Source organism: Pleurodeles waltl, chromosome 12, assembly GCF_031143425.1.
Source record: "Pleurodeles waltl isolate 20211129_DDA chromosome 12, aPleWal1.hap1.20221129, whole genome shotgun sequence".
NCBI lineage: Eukaryota > Metazoa > Chordata > Amphibia > Caudata > Salamandridae > Pleurodeles > Pleurodeles waltl.
In genome coordinates, this window is record NC_090451.1 from 271,080,438 (window position 1) to 271,096,518 (window position 16,081).

A 16,081-nucleotide genomic window follows, 5' to 3' on the forward strand; every position below is an offset into this window, starting at 1 on the left:
CAGGTAGAAACAGAAGTATGTGGATTACACCAACTGGTTATTGTAGAATTTGACCCAATATCAGACTTTTTCTTCCTAATCGTTGCCCAGATTCTCATGACCAAGACAAGTCAATTTGGGATAAATGGTGCATTAGATTATATACCATTCATACCTCATGGACAGCTATCCAGAGCTTTAAGGTATGCTGCAGGCCTAGCGAGGCAAACAGGACATTGAGCAAACCAGGAATTTAACTGCTTCTTTAAGTGTAGCAGGTTTGCTTTTGAAGCTGCAAACAAATCTTGTTCTGGTGTGGACAGCTACGACTTGGAAATCATAGGTCAGATGTGGGGTAATTAAAAGAATGAGGACATTAGTATGAAAGATTTTACTGTAACATCAGAGGGATCTTTCATCTGATGTACAGTGGCTGCTCACCAATGCTTAAAAGCAAAAATGTATTCAAGCAAGAGCTTGAAGCTAGTATACTTTTTTAGCATGGAATGGAGAGAGGAATTGCCGCTTTTGATTAGAATATGACCACTACAAGACACGCCTTGACAACAACTCTCAAAACAGCAAAGAACTCTTAACCATCATTAATGAACTAGCCAAACCCAAAGCCAGCAACATAGACCCCTCACACACACAGCCCCTATGTGACGCCCTCTCCACCCACTTCCACCACAAAATCCTGGACATCCACAACAGCTTCATACCACGCACACCCACCACACACACCCCTCACTCACCCAACTCAACCCCCACTCATGATCCCCCCACCACACTCACCACCTGGGCCCCCACCACACACGAAGAAACCGAAAAAACCATGAACTCCATCCACTCCGGATCCCCCTCAGACCCCTGTCCACATCGCATCTACAACAAAGCCAGCCCAACCATTGCTCCCATACTCTGCGACATCATCAACTCCTCCTTCGACTCCGCCACCAACCCAGACCCCTGGAAGCACGCGGAAATCACCGCTCTCCTAAAAAAAAAACAAAGCCGACCCAGAGATCCTCTCCAACTATCGCCCCATCTCCCTCCTCCCTTTCCCCGCCAAGGTCACCGAGAAACTAGTCAACATCCGCCTATTCCACTACCTCGAAGAAAACAACACTCTTGACCCCTCACAATCCGGGTTCCGCAAGAACGGAAACCGCCCTCATTGCATGCACTGACGACATTAGGACCAAAGTCGACAAAGGCGAGACCGTCGCACTCATCCTCCTAGACCTCTCCGCAGCCTTTGACACTGTCTGCCACCACACACTCCGCACACGCCTCCACAACATAGGAATCCGCCACAAAGCCTTAGACTGGCTCACCTCCTTCCTCACTGACCGGACCCAGAGAGTCCGCCTCCCACCTTTCCACTCCACCGCTACCAAGATCATCGGCAGAGTCCTCCAAGGGTCTTCCCTCAGCCCCACACTCTTCAACATTTACATGATTCCCTCTAGCCAAAATCCTCTGATCACACAGAATCACTATCCTCTCCTACGCAGATGATACCCAACTCATCCTCTCCCTCCCCCGCAACCCCACCACCGCCAAAACCAACCTACACGCAGCTCTCCTCGACACCGCCAACTGGATGACAACTAACCACCTCAAGCTTAACTCCAACAAAACCGAGATCATCATCTTTGGCCCCAACAAATCTATATGGGACGACTCCTGGTGGCCCACCGCCCTAGGCCCCGCACCCACCCCCGCAAACCACGCACGCAGCCTTGGCATCATCCTGGACCCATCCCTCTCCATGACACAGCAAATCAATGCTCTAACCTCCTCCTGCTTCCACACACTTCAAATTCTAAAAAAATCCTTCACATGGATTTCCCCCAGAGACCAGGAAGACAGTCACCCATGCACTCATCAGCAGCAGACTAGACTACGGTAACGCCCTCTACGCCGGCACCACACTCAAACTCAAACGCAAACTCCAGAGAATCCAGAACACAGCTGCACGCCTCGTCCTTGGCCTCCCCCGCCATGAACGAATCTCACCACACCTCAAATCCCTTCACTGCCTCCCCATAAACAAGAGAATCACATTCAAGATCCTCATCCACGCACACAAATCCCTCCACAACACCGGCCCGGCCTACCTCAACGAAAGAGTGAACTTCCACACTCCCACCCGCAATCACCGATCAGCCAACCTCACGCTTGCCACAGTCCCCCGCATTCAACGCACCACCACAGGAGGCAGGTCCTTCTCCTACCTCGCCCCCAAAACCTGGAACTCCCTCCCCACCAACCTCCACAAAACCAAAGACCTCCTGCTTTTCAGAAAGAACCTCAAATTATGGTTGTTCGAACAGTGACCCTCCTGCCCCCCTCTAATCCCCCACCCAACTGCCTTGAGACCCTCACAGGTGAGTAGCGCGCTTTATAAAAAAAATTTGATTGATTGATTGATTGAGGGTGTTCTAAACTGTTCATCAGTAATGGACAAGTTTATTGTCAAGCTGGTAAATATCAAACTCCCAGTCTTGAGCGGAATATGCCCAAACCGACAGATTGCTACAGTAATGACTCGCCAGAATGGATTTTATCCACCCGTCCAGAGGTTTTTACATCCTGTTTACAAACAATCAGCAATGCTTCACTTCGTCAGAGGATGAGACACACTTGTACAAAAGAACTTCTCAGCTTTGTTACAAAGGACCAGAGCAGTTATCACCCAATTATCAGAATAACAGCAATCGGTAAACTAACAGGAAAGGTGCCAAAGAAAAAATTACAGGGCCTTTCCATCAGTCCAGTTTGTGCTGTATTAGTCATGCTTTAATCCACACTGTCACTCAGAAACAGCACCCCCGGAAACCAACAAAAAGCTCTTAAGAATCAAGGACAATGTTTGAGAACTGCTAACTTTTTTAATCTTTGATGGTGTGGGCACGCACTTCAAAGGAGCGCAGTTGATCACTACCTTATATAAAAGAAACTGGGAAACAATGGTTTACCTTGTTCCTGGTAGATAGAACAACCATGGTCTCGATATGGAGGTTTTACTCCCTTCTAACTACACTGGAATTAGATAGTTCCCTATTGCCCTGAAAATTCTGTGTTTATAGAATACCACTTCAAGTTATTTGTAGCTGGATCTAAGATTTCTTTCCTATGCCCATTACACAACAGCTGGTTTAACTGGGTGGCTCTCCAAATTAACGCAATGGGAAGAGCGCATATCTGGTGGATACAGAATCCTGGATGTTCCTTTACAAGTCTCAAATAAACAATGCAATGATGGAGGGGATTAGGTTTGGTAGTAAATTATGACATAACCACACCGGTCCACAAGGATGGTCTCACAGTTCTATATGTATGAAATCACAATTGAACACAAAGTCAAATCAAAATATTCCTGGGTGATCAACTACTCAAAGACAAGTCTTTTGTATGTCCAAGGTTGTTTACCATCTTCTTTCTAGGATAAATACCTCATGCATCTACTGCAGGGTTCCCTCAAGTGATCCCTGGGGGGTGCGTGGCCCTTGCTAAACGAAGCATTATGCTAATAAAAGGGCTTTGTATTTAGGTGAAAAAATGAGCAGCAGTAAACCGCGCTGTAATGGGAAATCATTAACATGTTGTGTCATGTATATCCAAGCTGGGAGAAAGAGTCAAAAGGGTAGGGACTCCAAATACTCTTCGAACCCCGACCCTCATTCTAATAATTACACTGTGAATACTTTTAAACGTTAGTAAGGCCTGCCTGACCAGAATAGTATGTTTGGCATCATGTATTTGATTGCATTTTTACAACAGTAACAGAATTTACCTGCAATGTTTAAATAAATGTAGACCTATTAAAACACTACCAATTTAATAGAATAATGGTGAAGAATCCTTTGGGGTGGGGGCATTTATTTTTCACTGAGGAGGCAGCGGTATTAAAAAGTTTAAAGACCACTGATATACTGCCTAACAATTAGATACAAGTGGTAGTCAGTAAACCAGTCAACTTTAGAATAGATTATTCCTAGATTTTGGAATACCCATAAACATTTCTAGAAACGGTAAGTGGCCCAAGATTCTGAGGTCACAAAGATTGTTAGCTCCAGCATCAATGCTAGGGTAGACATCAATTGTCCTCACAACACCTCAAAATCATTTTCAACTTTTTTTTATCCTGGCTTCTTGATACATTTTCAAAAGGTTTCTTAATGCATTTCTGAACCTTCTGCAGGAAAAAATAAGAACCTAAAACAGAAGTCACGTTAAAGAGCATCCATATCCAGGTCATAGTGAGTCATACTAACTCTGCCCAAGTTTACGCCCAATATTACACTGTAGAACTTACTTTTACACATTAGCTAAGTGTGCACTGCAAGCCAACCAGTCTTGGTTCTTAAAAATTTAAATAAATACCCACTAAAATTAAGCAAAAATATGTCCCCACAATGAACAGTTGCCAAAAGTTGTTTGTCAATAGATAGGCCATACTAAGATTTCCATGAACAGGCCTGATTTTAAACAAAGATCGACTTTCATAACTCAGCCCGGGGGAAGTGGTAGAAAAATGATCCAAAATTCCTTTTCAGTTGTGATCAAAATATTAATTTAATATAGAAAGTAGATATTTGAGAAATGAAATGTAAATGTAACTTTGTTAAAAGTGTACCAAGCTATGGCAGTCTATGTAGGGAACGGTGAAAGCTGTGCTGTATGTTGATTGGCTGGAGTTTCCATTTTCTGAAATGATGCGCGTAAGCTACTACTGTGACCATGTTAAAGCTTTTCTGCCTATGAAACCAGGTCTACTGCAGATTTAATTTTAATAATGTTCGATTTGGTAAATGAGTTGTGTGGTTTGATATGCTGGTGTGGACAAAACTTAAGTTTCACAAAATGTCACAAGAAGTAGTCAAAGTTTCCCAAAATGAAATTTGGTGGTATCACCTTTTTAAAAGTCATGCGAAATACAAGAAAGGAGAATGGTTGGAAGAGAAAATGTCACATGCCAAAAAAAAACAAAAAAAACTTGTGTGAAATTTCACAGCTGAAGAATTTGTGGAATTTTGCAAATGTCATGCACCATGAAACTTTCAGCAGACAAATGTTTTGCACAGGCTTAGATTTGAACACATCTTACAATATATAGAGGATAAAGTAAGCCTGTATCTGTCCAAGTTGCAAGGTAATTGGTGATTGGGAGATGGTGTGAAAGATTAATTGCCTTTGATGAGGCCCCAGTGGGTGAAGGGAAAAATACTACAGAATACCTTTCTGGCGATGACTATCATCCAAGCAGTTTGAATCTCCATACAAAACTATTCTTCCTCCACCTTCAGAAGGTACTTGGAAAAGACCCAATATGGGGACATTATCCACAACAGATGTTTCCTGCTTCAACACTTCAAGACCTATCACAGAAAGAGTGAAGAGGAAAATATTACACCAAAACAGCATCAACACACACTTAAGATATGCCCTTGCCGACAAGAGGTAAGCTATCATACCTTGGTCCTTAAGAGTTTGTGCAATGACTGCACCATCTTGAGGGAACCTGGCAATGCTGCATCCAGATGCGTAGTACACTGAAACACAAGAGCATAGTTTAAATGACAAGAAAAATAAAATTCAGCATCTAATGCTAATGTAAATAAAAGATGTCCATGATTAGATTTGGAAATATTTTAAAAACGTACATACTGTATCAAACTTCAGTTTGCCCCATGTGTGGGGGAACAAGTGTGTGTTTATTCCATTCTTGTGATAATAAACATGCCTCAATAAAACATACTATTTGGAACAATGATGTTAATAAACATTAAATCCTCCATTTATCACTACCCTGCAAAGGGCACATTTATTTGTGTGCTTTCACTAACGTGAGAATAAATTGCTTGTCGTGAGGACCTCAAGGAACTGTGCTGGTCACCCCTGTTTTACTTTATTTTACTCCTTTTAGTAAGGTTGGTTTTAGCGATGATTTTTACATATTTTTATCATTTGGCTTTTATCTAGGAAAACGAGGAACAAGCTGCTTGTTTAGTCAGCATTTGCACAACATATAATCAGTACAAGGCTAAAGAACACTGTACTTGATAGGTTGGTTTGTGTTGCCCATTGAGGAGACAGCTTCTACCACCTAGGCATAGCACTGTATCAGAACTGTGCTTCCAGCACAGTGTGGTTTATTATATAAATGGCCCAGAGAGGGCACAGGGCATTCTGACCACGATTATCTTGAAACGCACACTGTGTGACATGCAGCTTGGCTGGCGCTAACCTACCAGCCTCCTGAGGGGACTGCCATCTACACCACAGGCCAACAACAGACTATCTCAAGGTACGGGGCTGGATCTAATCCTTTAGATCAGGCCAGGCAGAACGGTACACCCACTATACTCTCAGTATAGACACAGGGTTAGGTAGGAACCTCTAGAACATTTAGAACCACATACATCATGGTGGACTGTTTATCTTTTTCACCATGTTCGTAATGCTGATTACTTTGCTTTGTTTCATCTGCCTAATTATCGCAGCTCACTCCTTATATACCAGATTGCGATTGTTTCAGTAAGTGTATTGAAAGTTTATCTTGCACCTTTTTTGTCTCGCCTTGGGGTCCATGAGTAACAGCCTGAGAGGGGTAAGGTCTGTTTCCATAGCTTCCATGGGGAGTCAGAGTGTCATGTTCAGATTGCCATAATCATCTCGCACCCCAATGGGTTTGGTGGTTCGGGTGAGGCACTGTCATGTAGCCAGGAGTTAGGCCAACAAATACTAAATGTGTGGACAGACTTAGTCTCCCAAACTTTGCCGTTCTGCCATCCTAAACATGCAGTCCTATTACCTAAGTAGGAACTGCATAACATGGCGCCACCAAAGTATCAAGGTCAGGTACTTATTTAATTGCTCTCCCAAGTAGTTTTCTCTTGTATGGCTAAGGTGCCCTAATCACCTTTATATGGAGATGTCCGTGTTGTTAGTAAAATATCCTCAGCTTTATAGGGAGAATCCATATGTGACTGCAGGTTGTTCAAGCTTGAACATTTAAAAGGATACCCAACTTAATGTTTCCTTCTATGAATTTCATTTTCTAAATATAGCGAATCCAGTTGTTATTCCAGTAAATTTTACACATGTTGTCACACAGCATTTACTTCTAAATGGGCTATCTGATGGGGTTGGAGAGGTTATGTTCGTGGTTGAGGCACACAATGCATACAAAACTGAAACATTTTACTCATGGGTCAATTTTCCTGCAGTAGATCTCAACACAAATACATTTGATACCTACACAGTAGCCAACAATCCACAATAATACAGAGCATATAATAATACAGAGCATATAACTATTGAAAAATTCCTTTGACATATCAGGAACATCAAAACTGGTTCCAAGGCGCCCTACACACGGTGTTGAAAACAGATTGGTTCTCCTCAGTAATGATGTCTAACTGCCTATACCCTATATCCACATATATATAAAATTTAACAGCAGCAGATCTGCGCCCATCATATAATACTTTAGTCAGACTACATAGATGCTTAGCAAAATTCATAATGTAAAACACTGAATACTGCCCCAGCAAGGGCTGCTTCAGCTGTCCACCAACAATTGGCTACACTGGGAATTAACCCAGTGGCTATTACCACCATTCTGGGTAAAGTACTCACCAAAAGGGAGGAAATTCCATTTTGGATTCCTCAAAAAACAAATCATCTGGAAGCAGTGTTTCCCCATACAGGACCACAAGATAAACATAGAATTCTCATAATGTGCTTGCCACTTGGGATGGTACCCTCTACTGATGACTGTGCTACTGGGGCACAGTTTTTGCTGCAATATATACCACAACTCATTGTACACCATCTCCTGCAGTTTTACCAGAGGTGCTAAAACAAATACAAAAAGAATACTGGGCTGCACCTGCCCTGGACTTGGGGGATTAAATAATTAGTAATTTTACCACAGTATCCTCAATTACTTTAGGAAATATAAAAGGGGAAGCAGCAGCACTGGTGGTACACCAACGTCTTGCACATGTTTCTTTAATAGACACGGAGCGCAAGTTACCAAAAATAACTGCTGAAACTAATACAAATATAGGTTGCAATAATTTTGGGGCAGGCCAAATAAGCCATAGCTTAAAGGTAATCCTGAAAAGAATAATACCAAGCACAGGAGTCTTCTAAAAACCACACAAATTCGACCAACAGGGAGAATCTACGCAGCCGAAGAACTCTAAAAAACATTATAATCTGCATAACTGTGATAATATCATAAAGCCGGACGAGCATCAGTATACAGGAGTGGTGGCTCGTGGGAGGGAAAAGGGGTGGCGTGGCTCATGGTTTTATACAGAAAAAAAAAATAAAAAAAAATAATAATAAAAAAAATATATATATATATATATATATATATATATATATATATAAAATAATTAATGGTGAAAAAACGTACTTTTTGCGCCGAGCCTCGCCGCTCCATTCCACTCCTCGACTGGACTACAGGCACAGGCACACAGCCTTCCCTACGTCCAACCCTAACATTGCTTTCATTCTGCTTGCAGCATGAAAGCAGAGTTAGGGTTGGACGGAGCGCCCAGCCCGGGCGCTCAGAGGCATGAGTGAAAGTCACTAACTGCTGTCTCCAAACCAGGAAACCAGTGCCTTCGTTGCTGGGTTGGAGACAACCCAGTGTGCATGTGTGTTTGGCCGACCAAACATACATGTGCACTGAGAGGGAGTACAGTGCACTCCCCCCTCTTCCCAGTCACGGCCCCATGGCCCCACCCCTTTTCCTATAGAACAATAATAAATGTAGTTTATTATTGTTTTATAGTAAATGTTTTGCAGCCTCTGCTGCTGCTGGCGAGGGGGCAACGCTTCACCATAGGGGAAGAGCCGCCCCTCTTATACTGATACACGCCCTTCTCGTGCTTTTCAGGACTCTCAGACAACCGGTTCGAGCGATCAGGCAGTCAGAACGCAGACAGGAGGAGTACGTGATACCAAAAAAGGATTCACAATGCTTGTCTAACATCATTGTAAAAGAGGAAGAGAAACTTCCTCAACAAAAACCCCAATTCAAAAAGAAAGTAGTTGCAGGAATTTCAGCAAACTATGTCACACATACTGAGAACATTACTGCAGGGCAGGTTAGGGCAGTGACTCTGCTCAACAGTGCAGCAGAGGTCACAATAGTTTGCCAGAATCTTCAAGAATTTCTGAATGTGAGAGCAATTAATATCAGCATAGAAGTTGAAAGCCCAGAAAGGTCACCCTTCCAGACAGAGTCTATAAACTAAACATACAAATTGAGGGGGACGTAATGCGCCCAATTAAAGTAATTTTCTGGGAAAGATTAACCATAATCTAGGACATTCTCTTGGCTGAAAAAATTGGACAACAAAGTATGTTCGAACCAGCCCAAAAGGGAAAGATGTGATTTTACCATTGTTTCTACCCCTTGTTCCAGAGCAAGTAAAGCAAGCATATGCTACAGACTGGGCTCTTGCACAAGTCCCAGCACTATACCGCAACAATGTGGGTTGGGATAGGGACTCTCTCTTTCAGGAAATACCCATAAAGTCCAGCCTGAAAGTGCAACCACAGTACCCCATAAAACATGATGCAAAAGCTCCTGTGAGGGAGATTCTCTCTCAGCTTGAATACCAGGGATCCTGTGAATCTCCAATGAACTACCCCTTGTTCCTAGTAGCTAAGCAGGATCAATCAATAGCCTTAGATTATAGACATTTAAATAGTCATACACACACCTTTACAATACAATACAAAATTCACACAGTACAGCACTAATGAACAATATTGTCTGCAAAAAATACAAAACCTGTTGAATATTTTCAATGGATTTTTCTGCCTAAACGGAACCTGAAAGCAGGGATTTAACCACTTTTTTTGCGCTTGGCTTTCAGAGCCAATTATGCCACCTTCCCCAAGGGTACAGGCTCAGTCCAGGGCTGTTCTCTGCCAGTTTAACATCAGAATTGCATGATACTGATCCAGAAGCATTGCCCTATGTTGATGACATATACCTGATGGACGATGACTTAGACACATGTTTAGCCGGAGTAGATCGCGTTGTTTTGAGATTTTCTGAACATGGCTACAGATTCAATTTTAAGAAAACAAAAATAGCATTTCTCAGTGATCTGTTTTTGGGATACGAGCTTTCAAATGAGGGAAAGAGCCGGCACCACACTTCCTTAAGAAGTGTAACCAATTATAACCACTAAATACCATCAAAAAACTACAATCCTTGCTAGGATTTTTCAATTTTGGCAGAACGTACATACCTGACTATGCACAACGCATAAAACCACTTTATGACTTAATTCGCCCATTTTTTTCAAATAGACATTGGACACTAAAAAAAAAAACACACAGGTACTCAGATCATTACAGACTGACACACTTGATGCAAAACTTTTACACATGTAAAAACAAAACAAATCTGGTCATCTTGATAATTCTGGATGCCAGTGGATTAACCGGTTCTGTGCCTTGGACGAGATGATCTCGTCCAAGGCTACAGTTCCCCTGTGCCTTGGACGAGATCATCTCGTCCATGGCACAGGGGAACTTGGGGGCGCGCTAGCGCGCCCCCCGTGCACCCCCCTCCCCCCCCCCAAGTCGGGATGGAAGGGGAAGACCTTCCCCTTCCACCCCCACCCCCCGTGACGTCAGCACGCGAGCGCGCGCTGATTTGTCCCAGGGGCCTCCCTAGTCGCGCTGGAAGCTCTGCTTCCAGCGCGATTGAAAAAGAAATGCAAAAGCATTTCTTTTTCAATCACTTGGGAGGCACGGAGGGGCTTCAAAGGGAAGGAAAAGTATTTCCTTCCCTTTGAAGTCCCTCCGAGGGTTTCAAAAGCCAGATTGCTTGCAATCCGGCTTTTGAAACCCCACTAGACACCAGGGATTTTTTTTTTTTTATTGAAACTGACAAAAGGGAGCGACCCCTTGGGCAAGGGTCGCTCCCAGGGGGGGCATTTTTTTGAGAAGGCCTTTTCTGCCCCCCTGGGGGCAGATCGGCCTTATTAGGCCGATCTTCCCCCAGGGGGGGCAGAAACCTCTAGGCACCAGGGACCATTTTTTTTTTTTAATGTTTCATTTCTTTTTTTTTTGGTGGGGAGCGACCCCTTAGGCAAGGGTCGCTCCCCTTGGGGGAAAATTATATTTTGGCCATTTCTGCCCCCCTTGGGGGCAGATTGGCCTATTTTGATGAGGCCAATCTGCCCCCAAGGGGGGTAGAAACCACTAGACACCAGGGATTTTTTTTGTTTTTATTGTTATTGACAAAAGGGAGCGACCCCTTGGGCAAGGGTCGCTCCCAGGGGGGGCATATTTTCGGGAAGGCCTTTTCTGCCCCCCCTGGGGGCAGAAACCTCTAGGCACCAGGGACCATTTTTTTTTTTTTTTTTTATGTTTCATTTTTTTTTTTTTTGGTGGGGAGCGACCCCTTAGGCAAGGGTCGCTCCCCTTGGGGGAAAATTATATTTTGGCCATTTCTGCCCCCCTTGGGGGCAGATTGGCCTATTTTGATGAGGCCAATCTGCCCCCAAGGGGGGTAGAAACCACTAGACACCAGGGAGTTTTTTCTTTGCGTGAATTTCACGCAAAGGGAGTGACCCCTTAGGCAAGGGTCGCTCCCTGGGGGGAGGGCAATTTATTTTAGGCCATTTCTGCCCCCCCCTGGGGGCAGTTCAGCCTATTATTAGGCCGAACTGCCCCCAGGGGGGGGGCAGAACCCTCTAGGCGCCAGGGCAATTTTTTTTTTTAGTGTGTTTTTTTTTTTTTGTTTCTTTTTTTAGAGATGGGGAGCGACCCATCAGGCAAGGGTCGCTCCCCTGGGGGGCACATTGTATTTAGACCATTTCTGCCCCCCTGGGGGCAGAAACCACTAGGCACCGGGGATTTGTTTTTTGGTGCCAATGTCACGCAGGGGGAGCGACCCCGTAGGCAAGGGTCGCGGGCGGGGGTGGGGGCTGGGCGGGGGCAATTTATTTTAGGCCATTTCTGCCCCCAGGGGGGGGGGGCAGAACCCTCAGGGCACCAGGGCAAATTTTTTTGTTGTGTTTTTTTTTTTTTTTTTTTGTTTGTTTTTTTCGAGATGGGGAGCGACCCATCAGGCAAGGGTCGCTCCCCTGGGGGGCAAATTGTATTTAGGCCATTTCTGCCCCCCTTTGGGGCAGATTGGCCGATTTTAGGTCTATCTGCCCCCAAGGGGGCAGAAACCACTAGACACCTGGGATTTGTTTTTTGGCGCCAATATCACGCAGGGGGAGCGACCCCGTAGGCAAGGGTCGCTCCCGGGGGCGGGGGTGGGGGCTGGGGGGGGCAAATTTATTTTAGGCCATTTCTGCCCCCCCTGGGGACAGTTTGGCCTATTATTAGGCCGAACTGCCCCCGGGGGGGGGGGGGGGGGGCAGAACCCTCAGGGCACCAGGGTAATTTTTTTTGTTGTGTTTTTTTTTTGTTTGTTTGTTTTTTTCGAGATGGGGAGCGACCCATCAGGCAAGGGTCGCCCCCCTGGGGGGCAAATTGTATTTAGGCCATTTCTGCCCCCCTGGGGGCAGATTGGCCGATTTTAGGTCAATCAGCCCCCAAGGGGGCAGAAACCACTAGGCGCCTGGGATTTGTTTTTTGGCGCCAATGTCACGCAGGGGGAGCGACCCCGTAGGCAAGGGTCGCTCCCGGGGGCGGGGGTGGGGGCTGGCGGGGGGGGGGCAAATTTATTTTAGGCCATTTCTGCCCCCCATGGGGACAGTTCGGCCTATTATTAGGCCGAACTGCCCCCAGGGGGAAGGGCAGAACCCTCAGGGCACCAGGGCAAATTTTTTTGTTGTGTTTTTTTTTTTGTTTGTTTGTTTTTTTCGAGATGGGGAGCGACCCATCAGGCAAGGGTCGCTCCCCTGGGGGGCAAATTGTATTTAGGCCATTTCTGCCCCCCTTGGGGCAGATTGGCCGATTTTAGTTCAATCTGCCCCCAAGGGGGCAGAAACCACTAGACACCTGGGATTTGTTTTTTGGCGCCAATGTCACGCAGGGGGAGCGACCCCGTAGGCAAGGATCGCTCCCGGGGGCGGGGGTGGGGGGGGCAAATTTATTTTAGGCCATTTCTGCCCCCCCTGGGGACAGTTCAGCCTATTATTAGGCCGAACTGCCCCCAGGGGGGGGGGGGCAGAACCCTCAGGGCAATTTTTTTTGTTGTGTTTTTTTTTTTTGTTTGTTAGTTTTTTTCGAGATGGGGAGCCCCCGTAGGCAAGGGTCGTCCCGTGGGCGGGGGTGGCAAATTTATTTTAGGCCATTTCTGCCCCCCCTGGGGGCAGAACCCTCAGGGCACCAGGGCAATTTTTTTTTTTTTTTGTTTGTTTTTTTCGAGATGGGGAGCGACCCATCAGGCAAGGGTCGCTCCCCTGGGGGGCAAATTGTATTTAGGCCATTTCTGCCCCCCCCCCCGTGGGCAGATTGGCCGATTTTAGGTCAATCTGCCCCCAAGGGGGCAGAAACCACTAGGCACCGGGGATTTGTTTTTTGGCGCCAATGTCACGCAGGGGGAGCGACCCCGTAGGCAAGGGTCGTCCCGGGGGTGGGGGCTGGGGGGGCAAATTTATTTTAGGCCATTTCTGCCCCCCCTGGGGGCACATCGGCCTATTATTAGGCCGAACTGCCCCCGGGGGGGGCAGAACCCTCTAGGCGCCAGGGCAATTTTTTATTTTGTGTTTATTTTTTTTTATTTTTTTTAGAGATGGGGAGCGACCCATCAGGCAAGGGTCGCTCCCCTGGGGGGCAAATTGTATTTAGACCATTTCTGCCCCCCTGGGGGCAGATTGGCCGATTTTAGGTCAATCTGCCCCCAAGGGGGCAGAAACCACTAGGCACCTGGGATTTGTTTTTTGGCGCCAATGTCACGCAGGGGGAGCGATCCCGTAGGCAAGGGTCGCTCCCGGGGGCGGGGGTGCAAATTTATTTTAGGCCATTTCTGCCCCCCCCCGGGGGCACATCGGCCTATTATTAGGCCGAACTGCCCCCGGGGGTGGCAGAACCCCCTAGGCGCCAGGGCAATTTTTTTTGTTGTGTTTTTTTTTTTTTGTTTGTTTGTTTTTTTTCGAGATGGGGAGCAAATTGTATTTAGGCCATTTCTGCCCCCCCGGGGGCAGATTGGCCGATTTTAGGTCAATCAGCCCCCAAGGGGGCAGAAACCACTAGGCGCCTGGGATTTGTTTTTTGGCGCCAATGTCACGCAGGGGGAGCGACCCCGTAGGCAAGGGTCGCTCCCGGGGGCGGGGGTGGGGGCTGGCGGGGGGGGGGCAAATTTATTTTAGGCCATTTCTGCCCCCCATGGGGACAGTTCGGCCTATTATTAGGCCGAACTGCCCCCAGGGGGAAGGGCAGAACCCTCAGGGCACCAGGGCAAATTTTTTTGTTGTGTTTTTTTTTTTGTTTGTTTGTTTTTTTCGAGATGGGGAGCGACCCATCAGGCAAGGGTCGCTCCCCTGGGGGGCAAATTGTATTTAGGCCATTTCTGCCCCCCTTGGGGCAGATTGGCCGATTTTAGTTCAATCTGCCCCCAAGGGGGCAGAAACCACTAGACACCTGGGATTTGTTTTTTGGCGCCAATGTCACGCAGGGGGAGCGACCCCGTAGGCAAGGATCGCTCCCGGGGGCGGGGGTGGGGGGGGCAAATTTATTTTAGGCCATTTCTGCCCCCCCTGGGGACAGTTCAGCCTATTATTAGGCCGAACTGCCCCCAGGGGGGGGGGGGCAGAACCCTCAGGGCAATTTTTTTTGTTGTGTTTTTTTTTTTGTTTGTTAGTTTTTTTCGAGATGGGGAGCCCCCGTAGGCAAGGGTCGTCCCGTGGGCGGGGGTGGCAAATTTATTTTAGGCCATTTCTGCCCCCCCTGGGGGCAGAACCCTCAGGGCACCAGGGCAATTTTTTTTTTTTTTTGTTTGTTTTTTTCGAGATGGGGAGCGACCCATCAGGCAAGGGTCGCTCCCCTGGGGGGCAAATTGTATTTAGGCCATTTCTGCCCCCCCCCCGTGGGCAGATTGGCCGATTTTAGGTCAATCTGCCCCCAAGGGGGCAGAAACCACTAGGCACCGGGGATTTGTTTTTTGGCGCCAATGTCACGCAGGGGGAGCGACCCCGTAGGCAAGGGTCGTCCCGGGGGTGGGGGCTGGGGGGGCAAATTTATTTTAGGCCATTTCTGCCCCCCCTGGGGGCACATCGGCCTATTATTAGGCCGAACTGCCCCCGGGGGGGGCAGAACCCTCTAGGCGCCAGGGCAATTTTTTATTTTGTGTTTATTTTTTTTTATTTTTTTTAGAGATGGGGAGCGACCCATCAGGCAAGGGTCGCTCCCCTGGGGGGCAAATTGTATTTAGACCATTTCTGCCCCCCTGGGGGCAGATTGGCCGATTTTAGGTCAATCTGCCCCCAAGGGGGCAGAAACCACTAGGCACCTGGGATTTGTTTTTTGGCGCCAATGTCACGCAGGGGGAGCGATCCCGTAGGCAAGGGTCGCTCCCGGGGGCGGGGGTGCAAATTTATTTTAGGCCATTTCTGCCCCCCCCCGGGGGCACATCGGCCTATTATTAGGCCGAACTGCCCCCGGGGGTGGCAGAACCCCCTAGGCGCCAGGGCAATTTTTTTTGTTGTGTTTTTTTTTTTTTGTTTGTTTGTTTTTTTCGAGATGGGGAGCAAATTGTATTTAGGCCATTTCTGCCCCCCCGGGGGCAGATTGGCCGATTTTAGGTCAATCTGCCCCCAAGGGGGCAGAAACCACTAGGCACCTGGGATTTGTTTTTTGGCGCCAATGTCATGCAGGGGGAGCGACCCCGTAGGCAGGGGTTGTTCCCGGGCAGGGGGGGCTTGGGGGGGTCAAATTTATTTTAGGGCATTTCTGCCCCCCCCCCTCCCGGGGCCGGCTGAGCTAGAGGCCAAACTCCACAGGAAGGCACTTTGCAAAAAACGCCTCTGTTTTATGTGAAAAAATATGTTCTGTCCACGTTGTGTTTTGGGCCATTTCCTTTCGTGGGCGCTAGGCCTACCCACAGAAGTGAGGTACCATTTTTATCGAGAGACTTAGGGGAATGCTGGGTGGA

At 46.9% G+C, this 16,081-nt stretch overlaps 1 protein-coding gene across 1 annotated transcript in view; it reads right to left on the reverse strand.

Moving 5' to 3' along the window:
- Positions 1-16,081, reverse strand: part of MBTPS1 (membrane bound transcription factor peptidase, site 1) — a 353,237-nt gene that overhangs the window by 43,646 nt on the left and 293,510 nt on the right. The window contains exons 18-19 of the mRNA XM_069215792.1: positions 5,463-5,540; positions 5,226-5,366 (exon numbers count right to left, since the gene is read on the reverse strand). Of these exons, the coding sequence (XP_069071893.1) occupies positions 5,226-5,366; positions 5,463-5,540 (219 nt within the window). The remainder of the gene's footprint in view (positions 1-5,225; positions 5,367-5,462; positions 5,541-16,081) is intronic.